The 27,591-nt window shown below is 44.7% G+C and overlaps 1 protein-coding gene across 1 annotated transcript in view; it reads right to left on the bottom strand.

Annotated features, from left to right (window-relative positions):
* Positions 1 to 27,591, bottom strand: part of ADGRV1 (adhesion G protein-coupled receptor V1) — a 1,865,288-nt gene that overhangs the window by 1,375,820 nt on the left and 461,877 nt on the right. The window contains exons 29-30 of the mRNA XM_086963519.1: positions 6,204 to 6,419; positions 4,354 to 4,569 (exon numbers count right to left, since the gene is read on the bottom strand). Coding sequence (XP_086819645.1) covers positions 4,354 to 4,569; positions 6,204 to 6,419 — 432 coding nt within the window. The remainder of the gene's footprint in view (positions 1 to 4,353; positions 4,570 to 6,203; positions 6,420 to 27,591) is intronic.

The raw sequence follows: 27,591 nt of genomic DNA, 5'->3' as shown, positions 1-27,591 counted from the left end.
TTACTCAGTGGATTATGCAAATCCACTATTAGATCAGGGCACCTGTGGCTTGTACCTCCACCAAGGTGCAGTAAATACGTCATAGATTGGTTTTGCGGATTGTGGTAAGTAATTTTCAGACATCTGTTCCCCCTACAGACCTGTCATCAAGGTTCTATCTCTGAGTACTATGAAGTGCTCATGACTCCATCCGCCCATTCTTCGGTTCAGGTTCATCCACATCCTTTGCTGATTTATTGAGCACATCCAGTGCATTGTCACTCAATTTTTCAATCATGCACCATGCTTATGCCCAGCCCTAGTTGTATATGTTAGAATATGAATGTAAGACATACTATCTGAAATAAAGATTATGTTCTAAGTATGATTTACACAAATATCATTCCAGTAGGCGTAGGCTATTATTAACTTCAATTGGATGATATTTTTGTAAATGAAATTTAGGACAAGATATTTATGTCGGATGACATTTTGACGTCAATATTCCGGTACAAAACACATCCACAGGGTTAACTGGGGAGTTGGTAAAGGTGTGTACTCGCCATCATTCCAAAACCTTTGGGTTGGTTGGAAACAAAGGCATGTACTTGATGAATTTTCTTTTAACTGCTTCACAACTCCTTGTTTGCCACTCCCCAAGTGGGATATGATACAGGAAAAGAAGGCTCTCCATATTTTCATGGCAGACAGGAATCATATGTGGTGTTGCTAGCAGGGTGGAGGTCCTGTAGTTATGCAGTCATAAAATGAATGCTCTTAATGATAGTGGAGATAGCACCATGATCCTGTGGGCATGCTCTATCAGGAAGAAAGAGACAGTCCCGTGCACTGGAGATAGTTCTTGTTCAAATCTTAATCCAGTCTTCTACAAAGAGTCCCAAATTGTCCCTTTTTTCAGTCAATGGCAGACTTAACATCCGAGAGAGATGTTCTAGCAGCTCTTCTAGTTTGATCGACGTGGACTCATGGACTAGGCCTGCATTGCCCCCCCACTCCATGCGAAGTCAGAGAAACCTACATTACTCTCTCTTTATACATTTGGCGGCCTGAATCCTAGAAGACATTAGTAGACCCACTATAGGATCATCTTAGTCAGTGGGTATACTCATTTGGCCCCCTACACAAAAGGGCTCCACCCCTTGAGAGGTCATCCTTGACCTCAGTCTTTGTCTGGCATCCAGGCTATCCTTTTGGGAGGCACCAGTTCCTTTGTGCTATACAGAATACACGTAGAACATATTCTGTTGATTGGACAACCCCCACTGTCCCTCTTCCCTTGCCATCTTGTTGGTTGTTGTTAAGCGCTATTAAGAAAGTGGTCCCAATTTTTGGTCTCACACTGAAATGCACGTTGGCGCCATCACAACCTGAATGTGAACCTGAAAAACACATTAATATTGTTCATATTTAGAAAGGGATTGGCTAATGTTGTGTTTTTGATGCTTAAAATGGCCTCCTCAGAAACAAATCTGATGGATTGTATTAAGAGAATCATATGTCATTATACCTTATATCTGAGGACATCTTCTGGTTCCATTGATTTTCCTGCTTTTATTATTTTTGTTATTAGACTGCATTAGAATGGATGTAATATGTTTGGCATGGGTTTCAGTGTGGATGTAGTTTTTTTAGCACAAGTGAATGTTTGGTAGCTGCTGAATGACCATATATGAATTTCATGTATGTATATATATTTTTTTTATTAATTTGACATCTAGTTTGAATATGTAAAAGAAATGGCACAGGAATGTGCTAACATACAGCCATAAATTGGAATAGTATGAAAAAGGATTCATGGCATTAATATATATTGTTTTATATATATATATATATATATATATGTGGGCTCAAATGTTTATACTGTAATATTTGCATACCAGTATTGTTTGTGAGTTGGCAGTGTTAGTCATTTTTGCAATTATATTCCCCTGGTTCGGCCACTCCATTATATGTTTTCAAGGACCCTCTTTTGTTGAGTAGACGCAACATCTGGACATTGTTGCATCGGATCCATCCCTTCATTTATTTAGCAGGTATTTTCAGCCATGTTGTTGTCACATTTGTCACATTATGCAGCCTGAGGACTCTGTGAAACACCCCAATCATTTCCTAGGATTGCATTGTCACTGTGGATTCAACTATAGCAACTTGGTGAGCCAGGCCCCTATACTTCTGCTCTGAGCAAATTAACATCTATCAAGACCATGTCAATCCACATTTCCAGAGAAGTTCTTTTGATTTCTTCAAAATTAGAGCTCACTGACTGAGGCTATTGTTGGTGGCACTTTCAGGAGGCGTAAGACTTATTTTTGCCGCATAACACGCCAAATAATACATTTTCCGGTAACAATATTCCAAAGCAATTTTTTGTTGGCAACAAATTACATCTCATATGCGAGAAAGTGGATTATTTATTTGTTGGTGTAGGTGGGAGTCCACTGCAAGTACTAGCAATACTACTCTTGTGAGGTGCAGTAAAGGTTCCAGTAATTTAAACTTGAGCTCTTCCCCTGGTAGCTAGGGCACAGAACAGGCAGCCTTAACTGAAGAAAATATGCAAAGTATTTATAGGTAACCAAACAGTTAAAAAGTCAGAAACATAACACTATAAAAATCCCACTCCAATTTATAAAAATAGGGAATATTTTAATTAACAAAATGTCACAAATAGGGCAAAAATCTAAAAAGAGCACCAGAGAAATTAATTTTTTAACGTTTTAGTTAAAACTAGTGACACAATGTGCAAGGCACCAACCGCAGGCAACTGGTCATGCTAGACTTTACAAAGATACGTTTTAAGGCCAGCTGTGATGGAGAGCAGGTTAGATACAAAGATCAAGTTGGTCCCAGACGAAGAGGTACTATCGGACTTAGAAAGTTACTGAGAAAGTAGAGTCCTTAGAGGGGAAAGACAGCAGGCTGAATCTGAAGACGGGATTGTCGATGACAAATTGACAAAGAAAAGTATTGATTAAGCCGTGGATGAAGGTGGGAAAAGCTCTCAGTGGGAAAAGTTTGACGTTCAAGCAAAGGAAGACGTAGATTGGCCAGTGAAGATTTCTACCTTCAGACTTAAACTCTTTTCTGGCAGTTGGATTTATACAAAAAATCAAGTGGGGGGAGGTAGAGTACTGATCCGTTCAGTCTCGTTTAGATAGGCAAGATATCATGGGGAAGGATCACTGGTCCTGCATAACCAGGGTATGCAGGCTGGTTCGTTGTGTCTCACAAAATTAAAAGACCCTCATGCACGTGTTTTTTGTCTTCGTAGCGGTATATGTTGTCTACCCGCTTTTAAACACGTGTGTGCATAATTATTGGGTCAGTTTTTATGAAACCTCCACCTGGAGGATTTACCCTTGGTTAAGACAGTAGTGATCGTAGCTTGTGCTATCGCTGCCTCTTCTAACACGGGTTTCCGGGTTAGAAGAGGCAGCGATAGCACAAGCTACGCAGGAAGAGTGAAGCCACAGTAAGGCACCTCTTCCCTGCCCCCAACCCGAAGAAGTGCGAACCTGCATTTCACCAGGTACAATGTTACTGTGGATTACCTAAATCAGGTTAACTTTTTCATTTACTTTCACTTCACCCTCACCTATTGCACTGGTCCCGAAGAAAGCCTCCCGACCTATATAGGTACTAAGGCTGAAACATGTCGACCACTTTTTTAAAACTCACTCTGTAGTGCGCTTGAATTCCTTATTATTCCAGAACGGCACACCTTTTTGCTGCCTTGAGCTACCCGAATCCAGATTTAATAAAATTCTCTTTCTCACTATACGGGTATTTTAATTCCCCATCACCTCACTTATCCACGATCACTACTGTCTTAACCAAGGGTAAATCCTCCAGGTGGAGGTTGTATAAAAACTGACCCAAGGATTATGCGCACACGTGTTTAAAAGTGGGGAGACAACATATACCGCTACGACGAAAAACACGTGCATGAGGGTCTTTTAATTTTGTGAGACACAACGAACCAACCTAGTTGGATTTATACAGCAGGCCAAAGCTTAAGGCTGTAGCTGAGGAGGGTTCAATGCCATATGACATCAGTCCAGCTGAACTGGATTTGCTCCTGTGGAGAAAAATTAGATGCAGCCCATACAGATTTAAAGGCCGCCTCATAGCTTACAGCCCACCTGTAAAATATCTAATGGTAAAATGGCCAATCTGGTGCAGGAGCACTGATTACCCTGTACTTCTGTCACAAAGCAGCCCCTTTCTATAATATGGAAATTCCACAAAAATATGGTGCAAACAACCTTTCACTCCCATGACACTCCAATAGTCAAGCCCCAAAGAGGCAATTTATGTGTGAATTTATTTCAGATGTAATGTTTCCCAGCTTACCAAAAGATCCATATGGGTCATCGGAGACCTCAATGATGATGACTGCACGTGTCACATCCCCCAGCAAGGCTCCTCCCGTGGTTTCATTCAGCAAATTCACCTGAAAAGACTCTTCCACTTCGGGGTATATGTCATTGATTATATAAATTGGCACCGCTTTGCTAGTTTCACCATCTAACAGAACTACATCTGAGGAGGCAACACTGTAATCTTCACCTATAAAATAGAACAAGTTTCAATGTCACAAAATGTTGGTTTATTATTGAAATATAAGAAGAATATAATGGGTGTATTACACAATAATTTTTTATTGGTGGTGTTTGAATATGTTAGCAGTCATTGTTGTTGGTATTTCAATTTGTGTGTTATTATATTCCCAATGGTGTTTTAGTCAATAAAATTCCAGAAAACACATTGAAACAGTGCTAACAGCTTTTACTAGCAACAAACACCAATACGTTCAGTATAATGTGTATCTGCATATGGCCAATATGGCTGACAAATTTAAATGCAGTCAATGTACAACTATTTACATTGTTGATCCTTTATAAAACTCGCAAAAAAGTGATAGATGGCATGATTAAATTAATCAAAACCACAACTAATTACTCGGGCCCCATCCCAGTCAAAAAATATTTTTCCACTATAGCACCTCAAAATATACACAACCATTTTGCAAATCAGCACTAATCCTGTTCCAATAGAAATAGTTCAGCCTGAACTGTCAAGGCACGGCGATCTGAATAGGAACCCAAGCAACCAAAGACTTGTTTCAGCCTCTTTGCGCCTATTCACTAGGATGCAGCTTGGTTTCAGTGGCACCGAAAACACAAGACTCATGTCTAAGCACATCTGTCGCACTATTACCAACAAATTAAACAATACAAAAGAGTGATGAATGGAATACTTGTATCACTCTCAGTCACTGGCCAATACTTGAGGCCACATCCCAGGCCATCGTTTGTTTGCCCACCATGCCAGCTCAGATTCGATCACAGTCATTTGTAAATCATCTTAGGTCCTCCATCAGGAACAGTCCATACGGAAATGCTCGGCCAGATCCTCTCTGAACACAATAAGCCCAACACCAATTTGTAGTTATTTAAGCCAATTCATTCAGATGCAGATTGATTCCAGTGGCACAGTGAGCATGTTTGAACATACCCGTGGCTGAAGAATAAAAAAACAAGAGTGACCTAGGATGTGACCCTGAGTGGTTACCAATGGCTGAGATTAATTCTAGCATTCCATTCATTACTTTTTTGTATTCATTATAAAACTTACATCTGTGATTCGTAGAGGAAAATTGCATCTAGAATAAGTTTAATAGCTTATGTTGGACCTGGCCTTCTCTCCAGGGTCATCCCCACACCCATCTGTAACACTTTCCCGGCCTTCCCCACCACGAACTAAACCCTTTGCACTTTTAACTTTTTCAGCAGGACTAACCTGCTCCCTGTATCCGGCACGCGCTAACAGAAGGTTAAGCACAGGTTAAATTGTGACTTTTTTTTAGTTCACCCTGACAAGGATTGCAGTTGTTTTTTTAGTAGGACTACAACCCCCTCAACCAACAACCCAATTTCTTACATCTTATTAATTTATTTTTACTGCATTGTCTTGACCTAGATTTCCAAGTATTTCCCAAAGGATTCTCATAGACTATGTGCCATCTGGCACATACTCCATGAGAATAGGACTGCGCATACAGCTACTTGCCTATATGTGAAATAGTCCCTAACTAAATGTGCGCCTTTGGAATAAAGTAATTTACTGTGAGTTCGGAGAAAAACCTGTGAGCAAACAAGAATTACTTTTTGCATTTTGCTTTTCTAGTATGTTTTACTTACCAGCGATTGCAGTTATTGGCACTGCTACAAATTTAACGGAAACATCCCCAAACATTCCTCCAATTCTGCTCACATTGATAATGGGTCCAATGTAATTTTCAGCAACACGCACAGTTGTGGCTGAGAGCTGAAGCACACCAAAGGCATCGTCATTGGCATTGATAATTATTTGTGCTATTGCCTCACCACTGGTACCGAGCCGAGGAGAATCTAAAACTGCAAGACAAAATGAGAGTTGTGACCAAAACCTCAAGAAAAGTTAAGAGCAAAACAGTCAATCTTCCATTGATTTATTTTTTCAGGACTATAGTTTTTAACACATCAAAACAGCATGTCTCAGTTTCAGGATATATTGTAAGTTCTGCATATTACGTACGCAATATAGTGCTAAACTAGTTTCAAGGAGCACTGCCTTGCTTTGCACAGAACATCTTATGAAAGTAGGAGTATTTGAAACAAAGTTATGCACATGAAACAACACAGTCTGTGAGGGAGATTGAAACTGCTTTAAAATAAAGGCACATTGGGATGGTTAAGAATTAGTTCGGACTCTACTAAAGAGTTAGCATCACACAAAATTACAACGTGATGTACAGAGGGATAAAGTGATTTGGTCGGAAGAACGTGGTTTTTGGTTAAGTCTTGAAATCAGCAACTAGACCAAATACCCTCCTTCAACCAATACCCTCCTTCAACCAATCAATGTTCACGAGTGAGCACTGAATCATTCAAGATCTAAAATTATTTTTAAAATAAATGGCCACAACAAACTCAGTGCAGAATTTTACATCGCAAAACAGAAGTGATTCTCCTCTATCCAGTGCTCCTTCTAAAACATATTGAGCTGAAGATCTTCAAATCTCCCAAATCATATTCTGTCACATCTGAAATTTTTTACATGAATAACGGTGAAGGTGTTTCCCGTTCGGTCGGATCACAGGGACCATAAAGTACTGTCCAAGGTGAGAGGGCTGGCATTCTCCACTACCCAGAAAACTGGGTTGCCCAGATGAGACATTTGGCTCCAGAAGACTCCCTAACTAACCAGGTAAACGTTGACGAGCAGTCATGGCACAAATCTATGGGCCAGATGTATCAAAGGGTTTTGCCCATTCTGTGTCTATGGGGAAATGTGTTGATACATATGGCCCTATGGGTGTGGCAGGAGCCGTGGTCTAGTACAACCAAATTATCACAGTAGTAAAAATATGTCCATGAGGACTGTGGAATTTTATAACTGCACAACTCTATAATATTATTTCACAACATAGAAATATGATGAAGAAATCCAATAGTAAAAAGCACACAAAACTCAATACGTGATAAAATAGCAGGGCAACACAATACAGTGATACAATTAGGAGCCATAACTTTTGTGATCATAGCTTTTGAGCAACCGTTGCTGAGATGGTTGCTCTAAAGGCAGGAGATTTTTCCAAGAGGGCAAAAGTTTTTGTATTTCAAGAAAAAACGATTAAGCGGGAAGTGCGTCTTTAAGAACAAATAAATCAATGGCCATAATATTTTTTCGTTCATGGGGGCCATTAATACTTCAGTGTGGGACACCAAGCAACTTGTGGAAGTCCTGGGCAGATGAGTCTAGTGACAACCCTGTGAATGAAATACAGTTACTAGAAAAAAAAAACATTCCAGCAAAGCAGCTGCCGCAATGATGTAATAGTTCAGCACTATTCACAAACGTGCTGTTGGATAGCAATTCTAGCACAAAACGTGAGGTACGATGTAGCTAATTCATATATTTACTATTTGTGATCCTGTGTTGTGGTAGTCAACACCAAAATTAAACTGGAACAAAAAAAACAAGTCTGAAGTCTAGAAAAGAAAGAATAAGTAACTAGTGGCATGGTTGGGTGTAGTAGTGTTGGGTTTGGGGGAGGGTGTTTGGTGTTGAAGCTATCGTAGATCTGCCTGATCTTGTGGTGGAAGAAGGAGCTAAGTTTGTTGCAGAGGTCTTGGGAGAGTAGAACATCCATGAACTTACTGTTGGGCCTGGCAAACTCCTTAACTATGGTGAAGAGTTATTTGCTGTTGTGTGCGTTGGCGGTTATTCTGTCCTGGCGGCCATTTTTTCTTTGTGTTTTTGAGGAGGGAGCGGTTTGAGGTGCTTGCGGCTTTGAAGGGTGTGTGGGTTTTCGGGGTTTTGTTGTTCCTCCATTTCTCCTCCTTTTGTCTGCAGGTGCTTCTGGACTCATGGAAGGCAGGAGTGAACCAGCTGGCTTTCTTGGAGTGTTGCTTGCCGGATGCCTTCTTGAGGGGTGCCAGAGAGTTGGAGGAGCTGGAGATCCATCGGTGGAGGTTGCGTGCTGTGGTACCGGCCAATGTCGGCAGTGTGGTAGTGCTGAGTGAAGCAGTGAGATGTTCTTTGATGAACTTATTCCAGCTACGGCCAGAGTGGGTGAGGGCATTGGTGTGCAGTGGGTTTCATGAAGGCAAAGTGCACACAGTCGTGGACGGTCCAGAGGAATTTGGTTGTGTGGCTGTAGGTGATGTTTCCACTGGCAGAAAAGACAGGGTTGAATGGTTTTCCTGCTGTGTGGGTTGAAGAAGTGACTAGCTGCTTGGGTCCTATGCTGGTGAGGTTCTCCAGAAGGGGTGCAGTGATCTGGTCGTTGGGGTTGTCCAGGTGAAAATTGAGGGCGCCAAGTAGAATGTTAAAAGTGGATACAAGAGCCTGGGGTGAGATGAAGTCGACGATAGCATCTGTTGACGAGGGTGGTGTTGTGGATGGTCTGGATCTGGAATTGGAGGTGTTCCATTGTTGTCCTTGAGTCGCCCAAGTGGGTGGTCAGGCAGATGGTGTTTTTGTGGTCGATGGCGGTGCCTCCTCCTGGTCGGTTTGTGCGGTCCTTGTGGGTGATCTTGTAGCCATCGGGATGGCAGTGGCGATGTCTAGGCCAGAGCTAGGGTTTGTACAGGTTTCCGTGAGGAAGGCGATGTCAGGAGAGACGGAGTCGAGGAGGTCCCAGATTTCTGTGACGTGTTTGTGTTGGAAGCAAGTGTTGAGGAGGTTGCAGCTGAGCCCGTTGGGTGTGGTGTGGTCGGTTGGGTGACAGGAGAAGCTGGAGTGCAGAGGTGGGACAGGGTGCAGCTGCAGTTTCGGCAGGAACAAAAGGTCCTTGGGTGTCCTTTGGCAACGTAAGGTGGCAGGCGGTGTGGCGTCTGGTGTTGAGGGCAAGGAGGGTTCTAGCGTTGTATCAGTGGAAGGTCTGAGGACTAGAGTCCGTGGCCTTGGGTGTGGTCCAGCCATGGACGAAAGCAGATGGTCTCGCCTGGTCTCGCCTGTGGCTGTGCGGCCGCACAAAGGCTGCCATTAAGTAGTGTGCAGGGGGGATGGATGGCTGGGAGGTGGTAAGCGCGGGGAGCGGTAAACTGGAGGGGCGGGCTGTGGGGGATCGCAGGGGCAAAGCATGATAAAAGGCACAAGGAGACAGAAAGAAAAAGCAGAAAAGCCAGGAAATAAACTGAACACAGAGACACAGAGGGCACTTCAGCCTCAGAGCAGAGGTGCTCTACCACTATAGCATCAGGGATGAGGTGCAGGCTGGTGCCTGCGGGAGGAGGAAGGCCTTGGACAACTGATCCGAGGGTCAGAAGACAGCGGCAGAGAGCTTGAGTGCAGCAGCTACCAGGCAGAGCTGCGCAATGAAGGGAGTAGTCCACTAAAAGGCCACTGGATTGCACCTTCACTGCTCAGCAGCCACCATTAAGTAGTGTGCGGGGGCTGTACAGCTGGTAGGCGGGAAACGTGGGAGTGGGAAAGTGGCACTAGGGGGAATATGCAGCAAAAAGGCACAAGGAATAAAAAAGGAAAAGTGCAAAAGGGTGAAGCAGGAAAAAGAGAGACAGAGGGCAGTCCAGCAGAAGAGCAGAGACACTCTACTACTAGACCACCAGGGCTAAGGTGCAGGCGTGTGCCTGCGGGTGGAAGGGGGCCTCGGACCACTGACCTGAGGGTCAGAATATTAGCAGCAGGGAGCTCGGGGGCAGCAGCTACAGTCCACTGAAAGAATTTACCTTGTAGCACTGGAAACACAAAGGCATGTTCATTAAAGTGTTTGAAGCATGTAGGCCAAACTTTCATCTCGTCTCCCTAACCACACACACATACCAGACAAGGGAGAGAAAAGAAAAACAATTACCGCATATTAGCACCTACGAGCACTATTGTCAGAAGGTGAAGCTATTCACCACCTGCTCCTCATTTTGGGCATAATTTAGAAAAATTAGTAAACCTACAATCTGAGATTTGCAAACTCACATGGATGTAGATTTATTGATTTTTAGATTATACGAACGTTTTTCAGGTTACCACTTGAAACGTGCCCCTGTCAAAGTTTCCAGGTATACTGGAAAACTGTGGTTAATTCTTTTTGTGCACCAACACATGAATGTGCTTGTGGTTTTACTCGCAAAGAAATCATAATAAGTACAAATATACTTCATAACTTTTTTCTCCACAGGAAAATATATTCCCCCTTGGAGAAAACACTTACCCTAATACCCTAACAATTTGTGCCTATTCCATTATCCTTTCCATCCAGAAAAGGTGTTACTCTTGCCATTGAGAGAAGGGACTCTCCAGCCTTTTTCAGTCTGGGAAAGGAGTTGAAGTTTTTGTGACCACTGACAAATAAAAGTTTGTAGGTGTTTACTAGCTCACAGGGCATTTGCACACAATGACACCCTTCCCGACCCCGTCCTACACACAAATCAGGTCATGGATTTCCTGGCACAAACCAACACTCTAAATTTAAAAAAATAGATTTTCACTTATAATGGGGCTATTTTACTGTGTTCGTCTGACTTAGGTGCACAAATGACAAAGAATAAGGTCCATTCAAATTTAGTAAATCTGCTTTTCACCAGACCACATGACTGTTTCAACAAGACTCAATAATGTTGTATATGCCACACTTAAAGTGTGGATGATCCCTATGACAAAAGGGTGCACACAAGCACATGCAAACATCCATACTCCCACACATTTCCCATTTACTAGCATTGGGGTCTGTGACATGTAGGTTCCAATCAATAAATCAGTAGATTTAGAGAACGCTACTTGTCACCCGTGAGGGTATTCAGGCCACAATCTTCTGAGCTACCTGACTGGGATTGATTGGAGAGTGTAACATTCCATTGCCATGGCCAGTGCTATTTGATGTATGTAACTTCCCTCTATTACAGGGGCAAGTTGGCTGTGGTGGGAGTACTGCAGGAGTGGTAGACTTCTGCATAGCACGGTAAGATGTTCTAAAAGCTTGATGGCCCTGCTGGGCTACTTGGCAGAAAAAGTACTGTGCAAGGATTTCCAGGAAATTTGGGCCATGGGATAGTCCCAGGATTAATCCATGCGCTGGTTCCAAGGAACCTGTGTAATCCTTAGAATTAACTTCCCTGAGGTATGCAACCACATCCTTCCCTCCTAGATAAAATGTGAGTACTGCGCATACCCACAGTATCAGCCAGTGAATCCTCAGGATTCCTCTTTTGTCTGGGAGTTTGTACACACCCCAGAGATAGTAATCCTAAAAATGCCTATGATGCATTAGGTTGCTGGAGTGGCAAGAGCTATTTACCCAATCTACGGGGCTTCTGGAAAACATGGAAATTCCCAGAGGCACACCTGCCATGTGTGTAAAGGCTGGGAGTGTTGTAGGGGATTCCGTGAACATTGGCCAGGTGCAAATTGAAGAACTACTACCCGTTCTGGGGTGGGCAAGCCCAGCAACATCTTCCTGGCTGTCTATGTAAAAATTGTGTGACAAATATCCCCATAGAAATCTTAGTTGGTGGGGGATTTGTGGGTAGATGGTAATGTTGGTAGTGGAGGCAAGGATGCTGCTGTTCCTCATTCTCACCTCTGTTTTGTAATTTGTTGAGTTAGCCGTTTTCTGTACAACATACAGATACCAAAATGTTCGGATATATTCAAGATCTTCAAAAGAGTTTACTCTTCAAAATATCACGTATCCTCATCTAAATCTCCCCAAACCTCTATCCTTCAAACTACACGAGTACCCCACCTCGCACTCACTGCATGATCAGATCAGATCCCAGCAGCCTCAGCAGCAGCCTGCTGTCTGAGGGTTTCAAGAGAAGGACAGGTTAACTGAGCCTGCCCCAAGTCTGCCCTAGAAGGTCCCCCTGTCCCCAGAAACTCAACCTGATCAGGTTTAAGTTCTTCAGAGACAGTTCCTTCAGGGGTCTCAAGACCAGCTTCCTGTGAAGCTTGATCTTCACTTGCAGGCAGTTGGGAAGGCACAGCCTTAACCCTCCTGTTCTTCTTCTTGGAAGGTGCTTGGTCCATTGTTCCAGGATCCAAGACCTGAGGTTCAGAGAGGCACTTTTTGGCCTGTGACCTGGTCACAGCAAGGACATGTGATGATATCCCTAACATCTCTGCATGAGTCCTGTACTCAACTTCTGACCATAGAGAGTTCTCCAGGTCATTGCCCAACAAACATTCTACTGGGAGATCAGCACTAACCACAACTCTTTTTAGGCCAGTTACCCCTCCCCAGGAAAAGTTAACAAGTGCCACACTATGTGTAGTAGTGACATTGCTGGCATTGGTCACCAGGTAATTATCACCTGGCATGTACTGTCCAGGGTCCACAAAGTTAGGTGTCACCATGGTGACACTGGCACATGTGTCCCTGTAAGCTTGAGCCACTTTGTTATTAATCAAAGGCGTCTGTCTGTATTTGCCCAGGTTACTGGGGCTTATGTCAGGGGTCAAATCTATGTCCCCTTCACAAATCAGAACAGCCTGAGTAAGGGTTCTGACTAGGTCAGAATCTCCTTCAGTTCCCAAGGTGATACCCACTACCCCCTTGGTTTGTGGACCAGCACTGTTAGCTGTACTAGTGGGTGCAGTTGCCTTAGGGGCTGCAGTGCTGGGGGCTCCACCCTTTTTATACTCACTGGTCCAGTGAGAGGTGTTTTTACAAGTTTTACACCAGGGTTTCTTCTGACCTTCTTTCTTCTTCTTCTTAGAAGTTTGGGACCCACCCTCTGGATCATTTTGGGGCCCTGTTGAAGACTTCTGGTCTTTAGCTTTCTGCTCCCCACCCTTCTGGTCTGTTTTCTTCTGGTCACCACCCTGGTCTGGTTCTGGTTCTTTTGCTTAACTCTGGTTCTTACCCATTTATCTGCCCTCTTTCCCAATTCTTGGGGAGAGGCCAAATCTGAGTCAACCAAATGTTGATGCAACTGCTGGTTCTGACAATTATTTAAAATGTGTTCTCTCATCAGCAAATTATACAATCCTTCATAGTCTGTAACCTTGCTTCCCAGCAACCATCCCTCCAGAGCCTTAGTGGCACACTCAACAAATTCAGACGGATGTATGACGTTACAACGCATACTTTTACTCCGCATACCATTACAACGCGGTATTCACAACGCATACCATTACAACGCATAGCGCTTTGGGGTGCTGGATAGTGGTAAGTATAATTTACTATTCTAACTCCAGTCCCCGTGGACCCTAGGGAAGGTGTTGGATAGTAAATTAAACTTACCTCTTATCCTAGAGCGCCCCCCAGCGCAATGCGTTGTAATGGTATGCGTTGTAATGCCTGCGTTGTAGTGGTAGTGCGTTGTAAAAAATGCGTTGTAACAGGTGCATACCTCCTAAACGTCATGTAGCACAGCATTGAGGTGAAATCTGAAGCACTACATTGTGCAAACAGAGAAGAATAGCATAAAGCCATTTTTACAAAGAGTCCTTAGCTGAGCTAAAAAAAAAGTGTGATCCTAAGCATTCAGCTTTGGTGCAAAATCATCTTTTTCGAACATAAGAGCAACCCACATGTTCATGTGTATCAAGCATAAACCTTATACAAGTATTCACAGGGAACTCATGCAAACAGAAAATGTAATGGGACAGAAGATAACTGTAAAAAGTCCCACCATTCTTTTTTGTGTGAAATTTGTACTCAAGGTGCATCTTCCAGTGCAAATTGTATATGACGGAAGCTGTTACAAAGTAAATTACACAAAATATCTAATTTTGTGGAAATTTAACATTTTATTTTTGGGAATAACATGCAATGTTCTGCTTGCCCCTTGTTTGCAGCTGAGCTGGTGTTGTTTGGAGTTAGCATTTTATACAAAGCCATATCATGCTACTTTAGTTGATCTTTCATTGTGTGAAATTGTATGAGTGTGGTATTTTTGTGCAGATGTGCCCTCTCTGTATAGATTACAGGGAGACTGAGGCTCTGTCCTGAAAAGCCATTTTGCGCTGTGCTTGCCAGATGTTGTCTGTAAAAATATATATTTTGATCAATGCTGTTTGCGTCATGCTAAATAATAGTAAACGAGGCACTTACTTAGGTCATCACGGTGACGGTTGGGAAATCTCAAATTTCAGCCCTCCAATCGAAGAGGCTCAAATGTAATTGACAACACTCTAAACACTCTGGGGTTTTTCTATACAGATGAACACGAGGAAAAGTCTAACAGGTAATGGTAGTGTAAGTCATGGGCAGGACTGACAATAATATGTGAATGGTGTGTGAGCATATGTAGATATATTCTGGACATAGTTGGAGTTTGTGGAAGTAGGAAGAGGGAAGGTGTTTAGCTCAGACAGCAGTGGCAATAGAATTTGTGTCACAGTGCCAGAATGCATTGTGGAGCAATGTCAAAAAAGGTTGCAGGTGATTGAAGGTGTTGTAAATGAAGTAACGAGGCGGCACACCAGCGTCGTGTGGTTCAGGGTAATTTATTAGGTTGCGATGTAGAAAACCCAACCATCGTGAACAGGATCAAACGGGCAACTGCCAACCGTTAGATCGAACACAGGACATGTCACCAAGTCGGGCAGCGCGAGCACAGCGCGCGACATGGACAGTGACGCAAAGCACAGGGCGAATATAACACATCTCCTTTCCTTAAACAGAGAATGAAAAGGGATACAACAGAATAAATAAGTCAAAAGCTCATTGTAACCTTTTACAAAGAAAAGGTGAAACACAAGGAAAAACAAAGCAGCATCGAACACATTACTTTCTCTTGAGAATGCAGGACAAGATAAAACAGGCCATTCAACCCCACATCCTCCCTTAAACAGACGAAGTTACACATAGTCTTTCAAATAGGCAGGAGCAACCTTACCTGTTTTATCTTGTCCTGCATTCTCAAGAGAAAGTAATGTGTTCGATGCTGCTTTGTTTTTCCTTGTGTTTCACCTTTTTTTTGTAAAGTGCTACCCTGCGGAGGTTCCACGTTTGACCATTTTGTAACTTAACGTAATTGCCAACTACGGACCTTACTTGGTAGGGTCCCCTAAATTTGTTGAACATCCTTTGATTACCCCCCAGGTTTTACTTTTACCAGGTCCCCTTCAGCTATTTTGGAAGAGACAGCTTTCCCCATGATGTCGCCTCCCACCTTGTTTTTTTCACCATGTAGCCAAGTAGGAATGAGTTTAGTGCCTGGCACCCTCCCCCTCATGAGCTCAAAAGGTGTTACAGACATGTTGCTATGAACAGTTGTGCGGTATGCCCACAGCATTTCTTTGATCTCCTTCTGCACAGGGCGACCTGACGCTAAAGCGAGCTGCATAGTGCCCTTAACAAGCCTGTTTATTCGCTCACAAAGTCCATTCCCTTGTGGGTTGTAGAGCGATGTACGCAAGTGCTTCAAACCAAGAAAAACAAAATAATCCTCCATAATGGCAGAGGTAAGCTGCGTACCATTATCCGTTAACACCATTGAGGGAATACCCTCACATCGAAATACCTCATCAAGGACCTTGACAGTGGATTCAGCAGTGATGCTTTTCATGAAGGCAACCTCAACCCACCTAGAAGTTGAATCAACCAATACCAAGGCGAATTTCTCAGCATCTGTCAGATCATGAAAGGGACCTATGAAATCAATGCAGACCTTTTGCCATACACCATCGTCAGCAATAATCTTCCCCATGCCATCTTTACTCGCACAAACCTGTAACCTCTTTTCAGACTCCTTGCACGGCTGGCATTGCTCAACCCAACCCTTCACCTGTGCATCTACCCCTGGCCACCAAAAATCAGCTTTGACACGTTTGCCAGTAACGAGCACAGCGCGCGACATGGACAGTGACGCAAAGCACAAGGCGAATATAACAGAAGGGCACCCTCAAAGCCCACCTCTTCATAGAGAGTTAATTTGTAGGGGATACTAACGTTGGAGGTGGACACAGGGGATAGGGTGGTACTTTCTCTTTCTGTGACCAGTTGTATAACTAAAATAGATTTCCAAAAAGTTATTTTGTATTCTGATGCTGCCAACCAGATCTACCCTCAATTGTGGATGGCTCCAATGCCGAGCCTCCAACAGCAATTGGTAATCTGTTTGTGCGATATCCACAAAATTGGCCTTCCACCCTGCATTTCTCTCCAATTTACAGTATGGACATAACCCAGGCCTTATATCCTGCAGCATGGAGTTGTTTAGCTCAGTCTGTTGCTGCTTCCCACGCACTGCCTTTCTCCATGCAGCCACACATTTATTGTTCTGCATTTATAACTGTTGTATGTTGGTGTGGTACACCATTCTTCACAAATACATATTACAAATAGCAAAGTACTAATAGTGTAAAGACAGTGACTTAACTACTTGCATAAAACCTCCTTTACCTGTTACTTCATCATATTCAGTTAGTCCCATTTTGAAGAAATCCATCTATTTGCAGTCTCTTAGATATTGAATTAGTCCACCGTCTCCACCCCGCGGGTTCTGCTGTACCTGCTCGAACTACCGCATGTCTTCTGTTATGCGGGTAATCATGTTAAAATGTTCCTACAGAAGTGCCCCCAGTATCATGTAGACACTCCGATGAGTAGGCAAGTCAGCCATCTTCTCGTGTATCCATTTTGTACACATGTAGCTATTTTTTGTTACATCGTCTTATGGTCATATCTTGCATTCAACAGGGTTCCAAATTGGCTCCTTTGATATTATCACGAAGTCACCAACGTGATGCTGTGGTGAAGTTTTTTTTGCCCTAGTTCAGAGCCAGTTTCAGTCGCCAGTATTTTAACTGTACTTGTTAAGTTCGTTTTCTTTTTTACAGACTAGGGAAGATGTGTTACCTTCTAGATTTGTTGAAGGCGGCTGTGCCCTTTGGTGGTATTTGTTTACCACTTGGAGGTGAGGTTCTTTTCCCATTCATAATAGACATAAGCTGTTTTTTTCAATTTATTTCTGCACATCATTACAGGTTTGCGATTTAATTATTTTATAGGTTGCATCCATGTTTTTCCCCTGATAAAGACCTGTTTCTAGAAAAACCCTATTCCAATAGGTCAAAACGTCGATGCTTTTTTAGCATATTTGCTTGGATGATGATAAATATGATGCAGAAAACCACATATGTTATTATGTCAGAGGTCTTAGACAGTGCAGAGCTCCATGACCCAGGAAACATCTGCTACATCACACATTGCAAATCATTGTCTTTGACAGTTTGTTTATACATTATTTTCATCGAAATTCGAAATACAATAGACCAGAAACACCCCAAACCCCCCCATTGCACTAACACAAGCTATGTTTCTCCCATCCCAACAAATCAAGTTCTTTACCACATGCCTTGCTATATCTCTTTTGGCCAATATCAGCCCCAACAGTAGTAGAGGCCCCTTGTATATAGTACCTCCTATACCCTCCATAATATGCAGAATTGTCAATTTTGGTGAGGATAGGAGCTCCCGCCCCAACACCTCCATCATACAAGCCAACACCCCTCTTCAGAATTTCGTGAGTCCTATACAGCGCCAAACAGTATGGATTAGGGACCTCTCTTCTTGCCCACAACTCAGGCACAGTGGGGAAGCTACCAGGCCCACCCTCCAGAGCCTGAGCCTAGTATAATAAACCCGGTGGAAGTATTTACATTGAATAAGGCGCAGTCTCATCGATATCGGTGCTCCTCTAGGTGAGGCCAGTGCATCCATCCAGTCATCTCCATCCAATTGGCCCCCATCCCCAACCCAAGCCTCTCTGAGTGTGTCCAATTTAGACTATGAGTCACCAAAGATTGGTAGATCTTTGATATCTGATGATCTTGTAGATCTCCCATGAAGACCTTAGCCTCAATCGGACTGAATTCAAAGAGAGCCTCAATTCCGAAAATACTCGGATAAATGGCATGCCAAAATTGGAGGTATTTATAGAACTGAGTTCTTGGCATACGGTATTCTTGCTGAAGGTCTTGAAAGGATTTGAGCACAGAGCCTCGCATTACTGCCACTAATGTGAAAATCCCTATGTTGTCCCACCCTTGAAATCCAGCTAATGCCACCAGCTGTGGCAACTGGCCGTTGTGCCACAGCAGGGTCTCTCTAGTTAGCTTGTTCCACCATCCCATCTTACAGAGGGACTGTTTCCACACCTGAAACACCACCTGAGTTGCCGATGGTAAAGACTTATGCAACAGTGTCGAGTACAGAATGGTATGTAGGGTGGACTCCCCCATACACCTCCCCTCCACTGCATATGCGGGGTCTCCACAGTTGCCATACCACCATTCTTTGAGCACCAGGAGATGTGAGGCCATGTAGTACGATTGGATATCTGATGTGGCTAGCCCCCCACAATACGTTGACTGAAAGCAGGTCCGTAGCGCCACCCTGACAGCCCCCCTGCCCACAGGAAATGTCCCAGCGCAACATTTACCTGGCAAAACCATGAAGGGGGCACCGGGTATGGATGGTTCTACGGATGATTGAGCACGGATGACACCATTTTAAAAGTTGCAATCTGCCATACAGAAAGAGGGGCATGTGCGACCAAGTTTTCATTTCCTCCCTTATCCGTGCCTAGATTGGTACTATATTCCTGTCCCACGATACTCCCAGATATTTCACCCTCTCTGATGACGCCCATACCGCCATGGCCCAGGACCCCAGCTCTGCAGTTCCCCTCAGCACCCACAGCGTAGATTTACTTGGGTTCATGTATAATCCCGATGATTGACTAAAGATTTGCATCTTGGCCCCAGTCTATTTATGTCAGTTAAGAAAAAAAGGACATCATCCGCATACAGGGCAATGCGGTCTGAGAGCCCATGATCCCACTCAAATCCAGCCAACTGTGCGTCGATTCTCACCCACGCTGCCAGAGTCTCCATTGCTAGAGCAAAGCAATACGGCAACAGGGGACACCCCTGACGGTGCCTCTGCCTATGGAGAAAGTAGAGTCTATGGATCCCACCACCCGCACCGACACCGTGAGATCCGTATACAGCAGTTTAAGGTACGCCAAGAATAGCAGACCTATATTAAGTTGGTCAAGAAGCGCGAATAAGTATACCCAACTGAGGGAATCAAATGCCCTATCAATGTCCGCCAGCAAAAGGGCAGCTGGAACTCCCCTTCCCTGGATGGCAGCTAATGCATTATGCGCCTGCCGGATATTATGGAGCGTGGCCCGCTGAGGCATAAAGCCTGCCTGGTCCGGATGAATCAGGGTAGTTATGTGAGATTGGAGGCGAGTAGCCAATAATTTGGCCCAAAGTTTAGCCTCAACATTCAGTAGTGAAATGGGGCGATATGAGATGTGTTGATTTGGAGGCTGGCCTGGCTTATTAAATTTGACCACTTTCGCATGTTCCCAGTCCCGCGCAAACAGCCCCGATATCTAGCTTCTTCAATGACTCGGAGATAGTGCGATCCTATCTTGGCAAAGTATTTCTTAAAGAATTCGCATGGCAAACCATTCGGACCTGGCGCCTTTGCCGAGTTCAATTCTTCCACCGCAGCACAGATCTCCTCCTCGGCGAACGTGAGTTCAAGGTCAGCCCAGGCGTCATCAGATAGGGGCGGGTGGTAGGTCGTCTATAAAACGAAGGATCACATCCTCCTGCAGGAGTTCTCTCGGAGGGTAGAGTTCCGCAAAATACTGTACAAAACTCTTGGCTATGAGGGAGGGGTCACTTAGAACCCTTCCGTCAGGGCCCGGTATACGTGGGAGAACCTGGGGCTGCAGAGCTCTTTGGCATGATCTTTGCAGTAATTTACTGGACTTATCGCCCTATTGATAAATTCTACTGTGAGATGCTAGCCACGCAAGGTGTGCCTCATCCATCAGGATATCCGCATAGGTTTATCGCACCAGTACCAGCTGTCAGCGCACCAAGTTTCCTCCATCCCCCCATCTAATCTGCTCTAGCTCCATCAACTGGGACTCTGACTGCAACAGGGCTTCCCGCCAGGTGCAGCGCGCAGCAGCGCAGAAAGAAATATCCACCCCTGCAATGTGGGCTTCATAGCTTCCCAAAGCGTTGCGGACTCAGCGACAGTCCCCACATTCATATCCAGATATTGTTCACTTGCCAGCCCCATGTGCTCTTGGTACTTCTCATCAACAAGGTGCCATGGGGAAAGACGGCAACAAAAGGACGGTTTCTCAAGACCCAACAGCACCGTCGGAGCCACTAGAGAGTGGTTGGATAAAACCATTGGGAGCAACTCCACGGCCAACACCCTCCCAACTGCTCGTAAGGGCACAAAAATATAATCAAGACAGGAATACGAGTCATGAGAAGTCAAGAAGTATGTATAGCCTAGTTCCGTTAAATGTAGCCACCGCTAGGCATCTACCCATCCCAGTCCTGCTGCCAGGGAGTTGAATTTAATAATATGGTCAACAGTGGAGTGTCCTCCTGACCTCCATGTGTTCACCACCAAGTCCATTACGTCATTCCAATCTCCCTCCATGATTGCCAACCCTTCCGGCATATCTGTCCACATTGTCATGAGATGCTCAACTAAAGCCCATTGCAGCGGCAGTGGGGCATAGACACTACCCAACACCACCTGCTCCTTATATATGGTACCTCAATAAATACGTATCTCCCCTGAGGATCAGTCCATGCTTTGACCTGTTTATATGGGACCCTACGATGCAGCACGATTGCAACTCCTCATTACGCAATGGTAAAGCCAGAGTGGAACACTTGAATATAACCATATCGGAAGAGACACAGTGTTTTGGTACCCATTAAGTGCGTCTCCTAAAGCATCAGGCCGTCCGCTCAGTACCGTTTGGCCTGTTGGAGTATGGCCCCTCTCTTGACCTTATCCAGGGCTCCTCTGACATTCCAACTCACTATTCGTAGGTCACCAGTGTGGTGTTGTGTCCTATCTGTAAGACTTGCCATCTAAGAGTCTCTAGACCTCGAAGTGCGGGACAGCCTTGAGCCAGTACGCAAAGGAAAACCATGTGTGGCAAAAATGCACCGCAAACAGAAAACAAATATTCTCCAACCTCCCCAAACCTCCCTATACCTCAAAACAGTTGAAGTATCTGTCGTGGCAGAGGTGGCTTGCGGGCCACCAATGGATCCCCAATTACCTGCCCATAATCAACTGACGTTCCCTTTAGCTATTGAAATTTGAACAGAGGTAAGAGAGGGGCTCTAGCCCAAGTTTCATCGGTCTAGACATGAGACATAAACCGTCCCACAATTCAAGAACGTCCCGGTGCTGCTATGATGCCGAAGACCCCTGCCGGGGCACCGATGTAGATCGATTAGAGTCACTACAGGATATGGAGCAGCATCTCAATCTTGACCTCCTGGAGCCTTTGATATTGGGTTTGGGTGGTCTGTGGGCAGCTTCACTGGACTAGGAATGAGTGCGCCGCCAAATCTTAACAGTTTCGTCCGTGCAATTGAATACATCCTCCGTCGATTCAAAGAAGAGAGTACAGGACTGATACACCACCCGCAGCTTGGCTGGATACCACAATGCGTAGGGGAGTTTCAGCTCAGGGAGGTGGGCATTGGCTGCCATAAAAGATTGTCTTTTCTGCTGGACTAGTTTTGCATAGTCCAGGAATATGAGAATGTGAGTGTTTTCGTACAACAGAGGTTCCTTGAGACTAGCCTGTTTTAAGATTGCATCTCTGTCATGGTAGTTCAGGATCTTGGCAATGACAGGCCTCAGTCTGGTACCCGGGGGTGGCTTCTGCATTAGGGCCCTATGGGCCCTCTTGATAACAGAGGCAACCGGACAGCGATTCGGGAGGGAGGCTGTCCACCAGCCACCTAGTAAGAAACTGTTCCTTGTCCCCCCCCACCCCCTTTGCATCCTCCAGGGAAGCCAACAAAACAGAGGTACTTCTCCTGGCCCTACCATCCGTCTAGTCCTTCTGCGATGCAAGGCCTCTAGTGATCGACTTCAGCGACGTGACCTGCTTCTGCAGTGTGGCTACTGAGTCTTCCACTCCTGAGACTCTGGTTTCGACCTCAGTAAAGCTGTTGACCGCATTTCGAAGATCTTGCCTCAGGAGTGTAACGTCAGAGCCCACCCCTCCAATCTTTGCCTCCATAGCAGCCCTGGACTGTGTGATGGCTGCCATGAGTGCGGCATTGTCTGGAATGCCCCCTTGTGCCACTCCTTGATCTGCAGCAGAGGCCCTCGATCCAGTGAAGCGATCCATGGTGCTCTGCTTGACAGATCCTCCCCCTGGTTTGTCCCCTATCATAGTGGCGGTCGGACGGCTGTCGTTGAAGGTGGCAGTTCAGCAGCCCTCAAGCCAGACCCTTAGCTCACAGCACTGTTGTTCAGTATGCCAGCAGCCGTTCTTCACTCACACTGTCCCAATTGGTAATTGACGAGGGGAGTCTACACAAAAGAGGCAAGCCTGGAGGCAGACAGGAAACCACCATATTCTGCCTCTCAAACCTGCCCGGCATCCAGACTTCTCTCCCTCCACCATCTGCAAAGATGGGGAAACCGTGGTTAATGACAACTACCCAGCAAACCAAAAGAGACAAATATGCCACCTTGATTCCGAAGGTACTAGGGGAAACAAACCCCCCAGCAGATGCCGCCCTATCACAAGTTACTTCTGAGCAAATCCTGCAAGCTATATGTGAGATGCGCTTCACCATTGAAAGACAAATTGTGGGAGTTGGACTAGAACGGGGGCTACTCCACCAAGACTTACGTACAGTTGCAGTTAGAGTTACAGACGGCAAATAGCATAACTCTACAGTGGAGGACACAGCCCATACACTATCCACGTATATTGCCCACCTGAAAGAAAAAGTGTGCTAACTTGAATGTAGGGTGAAGATGAGGAGGGGCGCTTACAAAGCAACACCCTACACTTTGTCGGTATACTGGCAAGTAACCATCCGGCAGCGATCCTCGCAACCTGGCCTAAGACATGGATGCCTACAGATGCACTTTCAACATTCTTTGTAATTGAAAGGGCCAATAGATCACTGGCAGCACAGCCACCTCCTGTGGGCCTCCCCACAGCTGATGATTGTTAGATTTCCTAATTATGCCGACAGAGATACTATCCTAAGGCAAGTCAGACTCCAGACTCCTCCTTCGCTTGAATCAACGAAAGCATATATATGGATTATGCACTGCAAATCCCAAACTAACTTAAATTCTTCTCTATGTTAAGCGAATATTGAGAGACATGGTGCTGACATATATGTTACCATTTCTAGCCAAGCTGAAAATCATGCACAATGAAAAGACTCACTCCATTGACTCACCACAAGCTGTATGGGACTGTCTAGACATTGGGTCACCGAGATGCGGAACCCCCACATGGGCATCTGCCACTGAAGAGCACCAAGCAAAACAGTTACTTCCCCAAACAGAGGGACAAATCAAACCATATCTGGTTCTAGGGCGATTGGGAGGGGGTATGGATTGACCTCACAGGATTTCCATGAGCCACATCAGATATATGGTTAGGTTGGTTGTGCAAACACTCTATCATGATCCGTAAGGTTGCCTGTCCAAAGTGAGAATTAAGCTACATACCCAGTGACAAAGCAAGGAAACTGTTACACTGGTTGGTCAATAGGAAACAAGCCCTACGCCTGAGCCCTAGCATCATACTACCCATGCGCAGCATTATCACTGATCACAATTTATTAGCACAGGAGTTTGTAACCTTCTACAAACAGATATTCGGAGCAACCACTCGGTCACAAGAGCGTATGCACACGATTGTGTACGACTTGATCCTTCCACACTTCACTGACATGGACAGTCGCAGTCTCAAAGAAGCACTCACAGCAGCTGAATTATTTGCAGCTATCCAATTCCCCACTGGTAAAACACCTTGCCCCAATGGTTACCCCCCCTGGACTTTTTTCAAAAGGTTTGTCTCACGCTTCACCACACCACAGCTTGACATGTATACAGAAGCTCTGGAACAGGGAGAGTTGCCGCATGACATATGGGAAGCCACAATTTCTGTCACTCTTAAGCCAGACTCAGAAACCTCCATACCAAAGCGAATCATACAGGCCCATTTCCTTACTCAATATTGCAACCAAGATCCTAGCAAAGGTGTTGGCGATGCAACTAGCAGGAGTGATCATGGTCCTGGTCCACGGGGACCAGAGTAGATTGATGGCATGGCGCAGTACACAACACTGTCTTAAATGACTAAACACTGCATTGGCACTAACTAGAGAAAGAACAGACAGTAAAGCGCTGAAATCAATAGACTTTGAAAAAGGCTTTGATTCAGTAAAATGGAAGTTCACGTTTCGCCTACTGAAACAAATGAACTTCGGATCAAGCTTCCATCGATATGTCTTGGTTCTCTACTCTAGGCCACGGGCACAAGTCAGAGTTAATGGAGAAGTCACCCCGAGCTTCCAGTTTGCTCCAGGGACCAGAAAAGACACTTTATCAGCCCTCCTCTTCGGCCTGACCATTCAGCCACAGGAGGAATGGATTACAGGCGACATACAACTCAATTGTTTTAAATGGCCAAAGTGTCTCAAAACATGGTATCGCTATACAAGGATGAGATCCTAGTTTACAATAGTTATCCTGAAACTTTCCTCCTAGACTGATGCACATGTATATGCAGGTTCCCCTGGACTCACTGTCAATTGGACTAAATCCACCTATATCCCCCTGACAGGGAATCATGACGATATATGGCCTACCATCCAATTACAGTGGGCAGACTGACAGTTCAAGTACCTGGGCATGCACATAGGCATGGAAAAGCAAATGGCATGGGATCTAAATGTAGTCCTGCTCCTTGCTAGGAACAGACAGGAAATGGATGTAAGAGAAGATCTCCCTCTAAACACAGCAGGCAGAGGAGCGCTGCTAAAAATGATTTTGCCACAAAGGCTGCATTATACACTACAGAATTACCCCCTTGTTATACACAACAATTCTTTCAAGGCCTGCAATCGGTGCTGGTGAGGTTCCCCAGGACTGGACCACAACCATGTATCTCTTTTCGTAAATGTGTCCTTAACCTTATGACAGGGCCTGGGAATTGCAGACGTAAGGCTCTACTACTGGGCCAGCCAGATAGTCTTTTTAAATGACTAGCTTCAAATGAACTGCAATGACCCGGCAATAGCCGTTGAGATGCGTGTGCTGGAGCAGTGCGACATCTTATGCTTACTATACATCCAGGGGCAGACAGCAACCATCTCCCAGCGACCCGTTGGCACCAGGCATTGTAATAGATTAAATGGCACAGGGTGCCAACAGCAGAAACCCTGCTGTGGAATGTAACATGGCTACCTCACACAAACAACTTAGAAGTATTATAAGAATGGGATTCCACTGGTATCTCTAGGCTGAGAGATGTATTGGAGAAGACACTGTGCTCATTTCAAAATGTATGCGCAGTGCTTAATTTGTAAGCAAAATAAGCGCCAGGGTCCACGTCAGCTTGTGAAACCTATTTTCAATTGTCAGAGCTGCCAATGACAGTACAAGCACAACTACTAACCATCACACTACTACAAGAATGTCTTGAGTGGTAGGTATTAGTCATTTTACTGTACATTGAATGAATACAAAACTGTTGTTGTCCTCATCTCTGAATTAGATATACCACGCCACCATGTGCCAGACTGTCACAAGTCCCAGTTATGAGAATTAAGTGCTGGTGCTGAGTACCAGAAACCACGGGCTCAAATTAAGCACTGCTTATGCGACCCTTCCAAAATGCACAACTCACAATTCTACCGCTGTTTATAACTCCGGCATGCACTGGAGGCATCATTGAACCTGGCACAGACCCTGCCACAACACAACCAGCTGGAAGCACAGGTCACCCGATCTAAAATAACATGAAAAGGGATCACACATGTATTGTACACTCTTATTCAGTGCTAACGTGCATGTGCTCTCTCCTGTAAACATGGAATGATGGTCTATTACTGTTTAGCATGTTTAATTTACCTGTACAGCCCTTGTACAATGGTATCCCAAATACCCAGGGCCGGAAAATTAAATGTTACTAGTGAGCCTGCAGAGCTGCTTGTGCCACCTACAGAAGTAGCCTTTTAAACCTGTCCCAGGGTTTTATCACTGCAAGGCCTGCGTGCGCACTTTACTGCCACATTGACTTGCCATTTGCTTTACTTGCCAAGCCTTGAAACTCCCCTTTTACCACATTTAGGTCACCCCTTAGGTAAGCCCTAGGTAGCCCTTATGGGCAGGATGTTGCGTAGGTAGAAGGTAGGACATGTGCCTTTATTGTGTGGCGTGTCCTGGTATTGACAAGCACCCTATTTTGTTTTTCACTACAGTGAGTGCTGCTCCACTAGCTCCACAAGCATTGGGAATTCACTTAAAAGTCTTTAAGTGGAAATCTCTGATCTGAAAGGAGAAATGTTGTCATGTTTGGTATGTTTTGAATAGTGTTGATAAATCCTGCATCTTGGTGTAGATGGATTTTTCATTAATATCGTAAAAAATCCACTTTTACAAAGTGGGCATTTCACTGTGGTTATGACTCTTGTGCTTTGTAGCCTGACTCCAAACTACGTCTAGGGAACAGTGGCAGCTAGGCTTTGTGCATACTGTCCAGACAGCCATCACACAGGGAGGGTTGTCACAGGGTTGCATCTGCATTCATCTACATACTGAATGGCCTTCATGGGCTGGGAGAGAGGGCGGTGGGGCACACTTACATTTGTAAAGGCATACACAAAGGGCTTGTTTACTCTCTACTCATGTCTAGAGCCAGAACTGGGATTGAATGGGGGTTTTGTGCACTTCTAAAAGTTCTTCTGAAGTCACTTATACATCAAAGACATTTTGAGTATAAGTACAGGGGTTAAGACCCAATAATAATAATAATAATAATAATAATAAGCATTTATTAAGCGCCTGGCTGCACAAAACTGTGTGTCCCCGCGCTGATTGCAAATGCAAACCATCTAGAGGAAGAGATCAGGCGAACAGGGATTATTTTTAGGGAAATAGGTGGGTTTTGAGTCTGGCTCTGAATCTTGTTTCAGATGGCTCCATACGTAGTTGAATTGGCAAGGCATTCCAGAACTTAGTGGCTAAATAGCGTAAGGATTTTCCTCCCATCTTAGCTTTGATGATGCAAGGGATTTGAA

Source organism: Lissotriton vulgaris, chromosome 3_1 (genome assembly GCF_964263255.1).
Source record: "Lissotriton vulgaris chromosome 3_1, aLisVul1.2, whole genome shotgun sequence".
Taxonomy (NCBI): Eukaryota; Metazoa; Chordata; class Amphibia; order Caudata; family Salamandridae; genus Lissotriton; species Lissotriton vulgaris.
The sequence above is the reverse complement of the archived record's forward strand: the minus strand, read 5'-3'. Positions and strand labels throughout refer to the sequence as shown.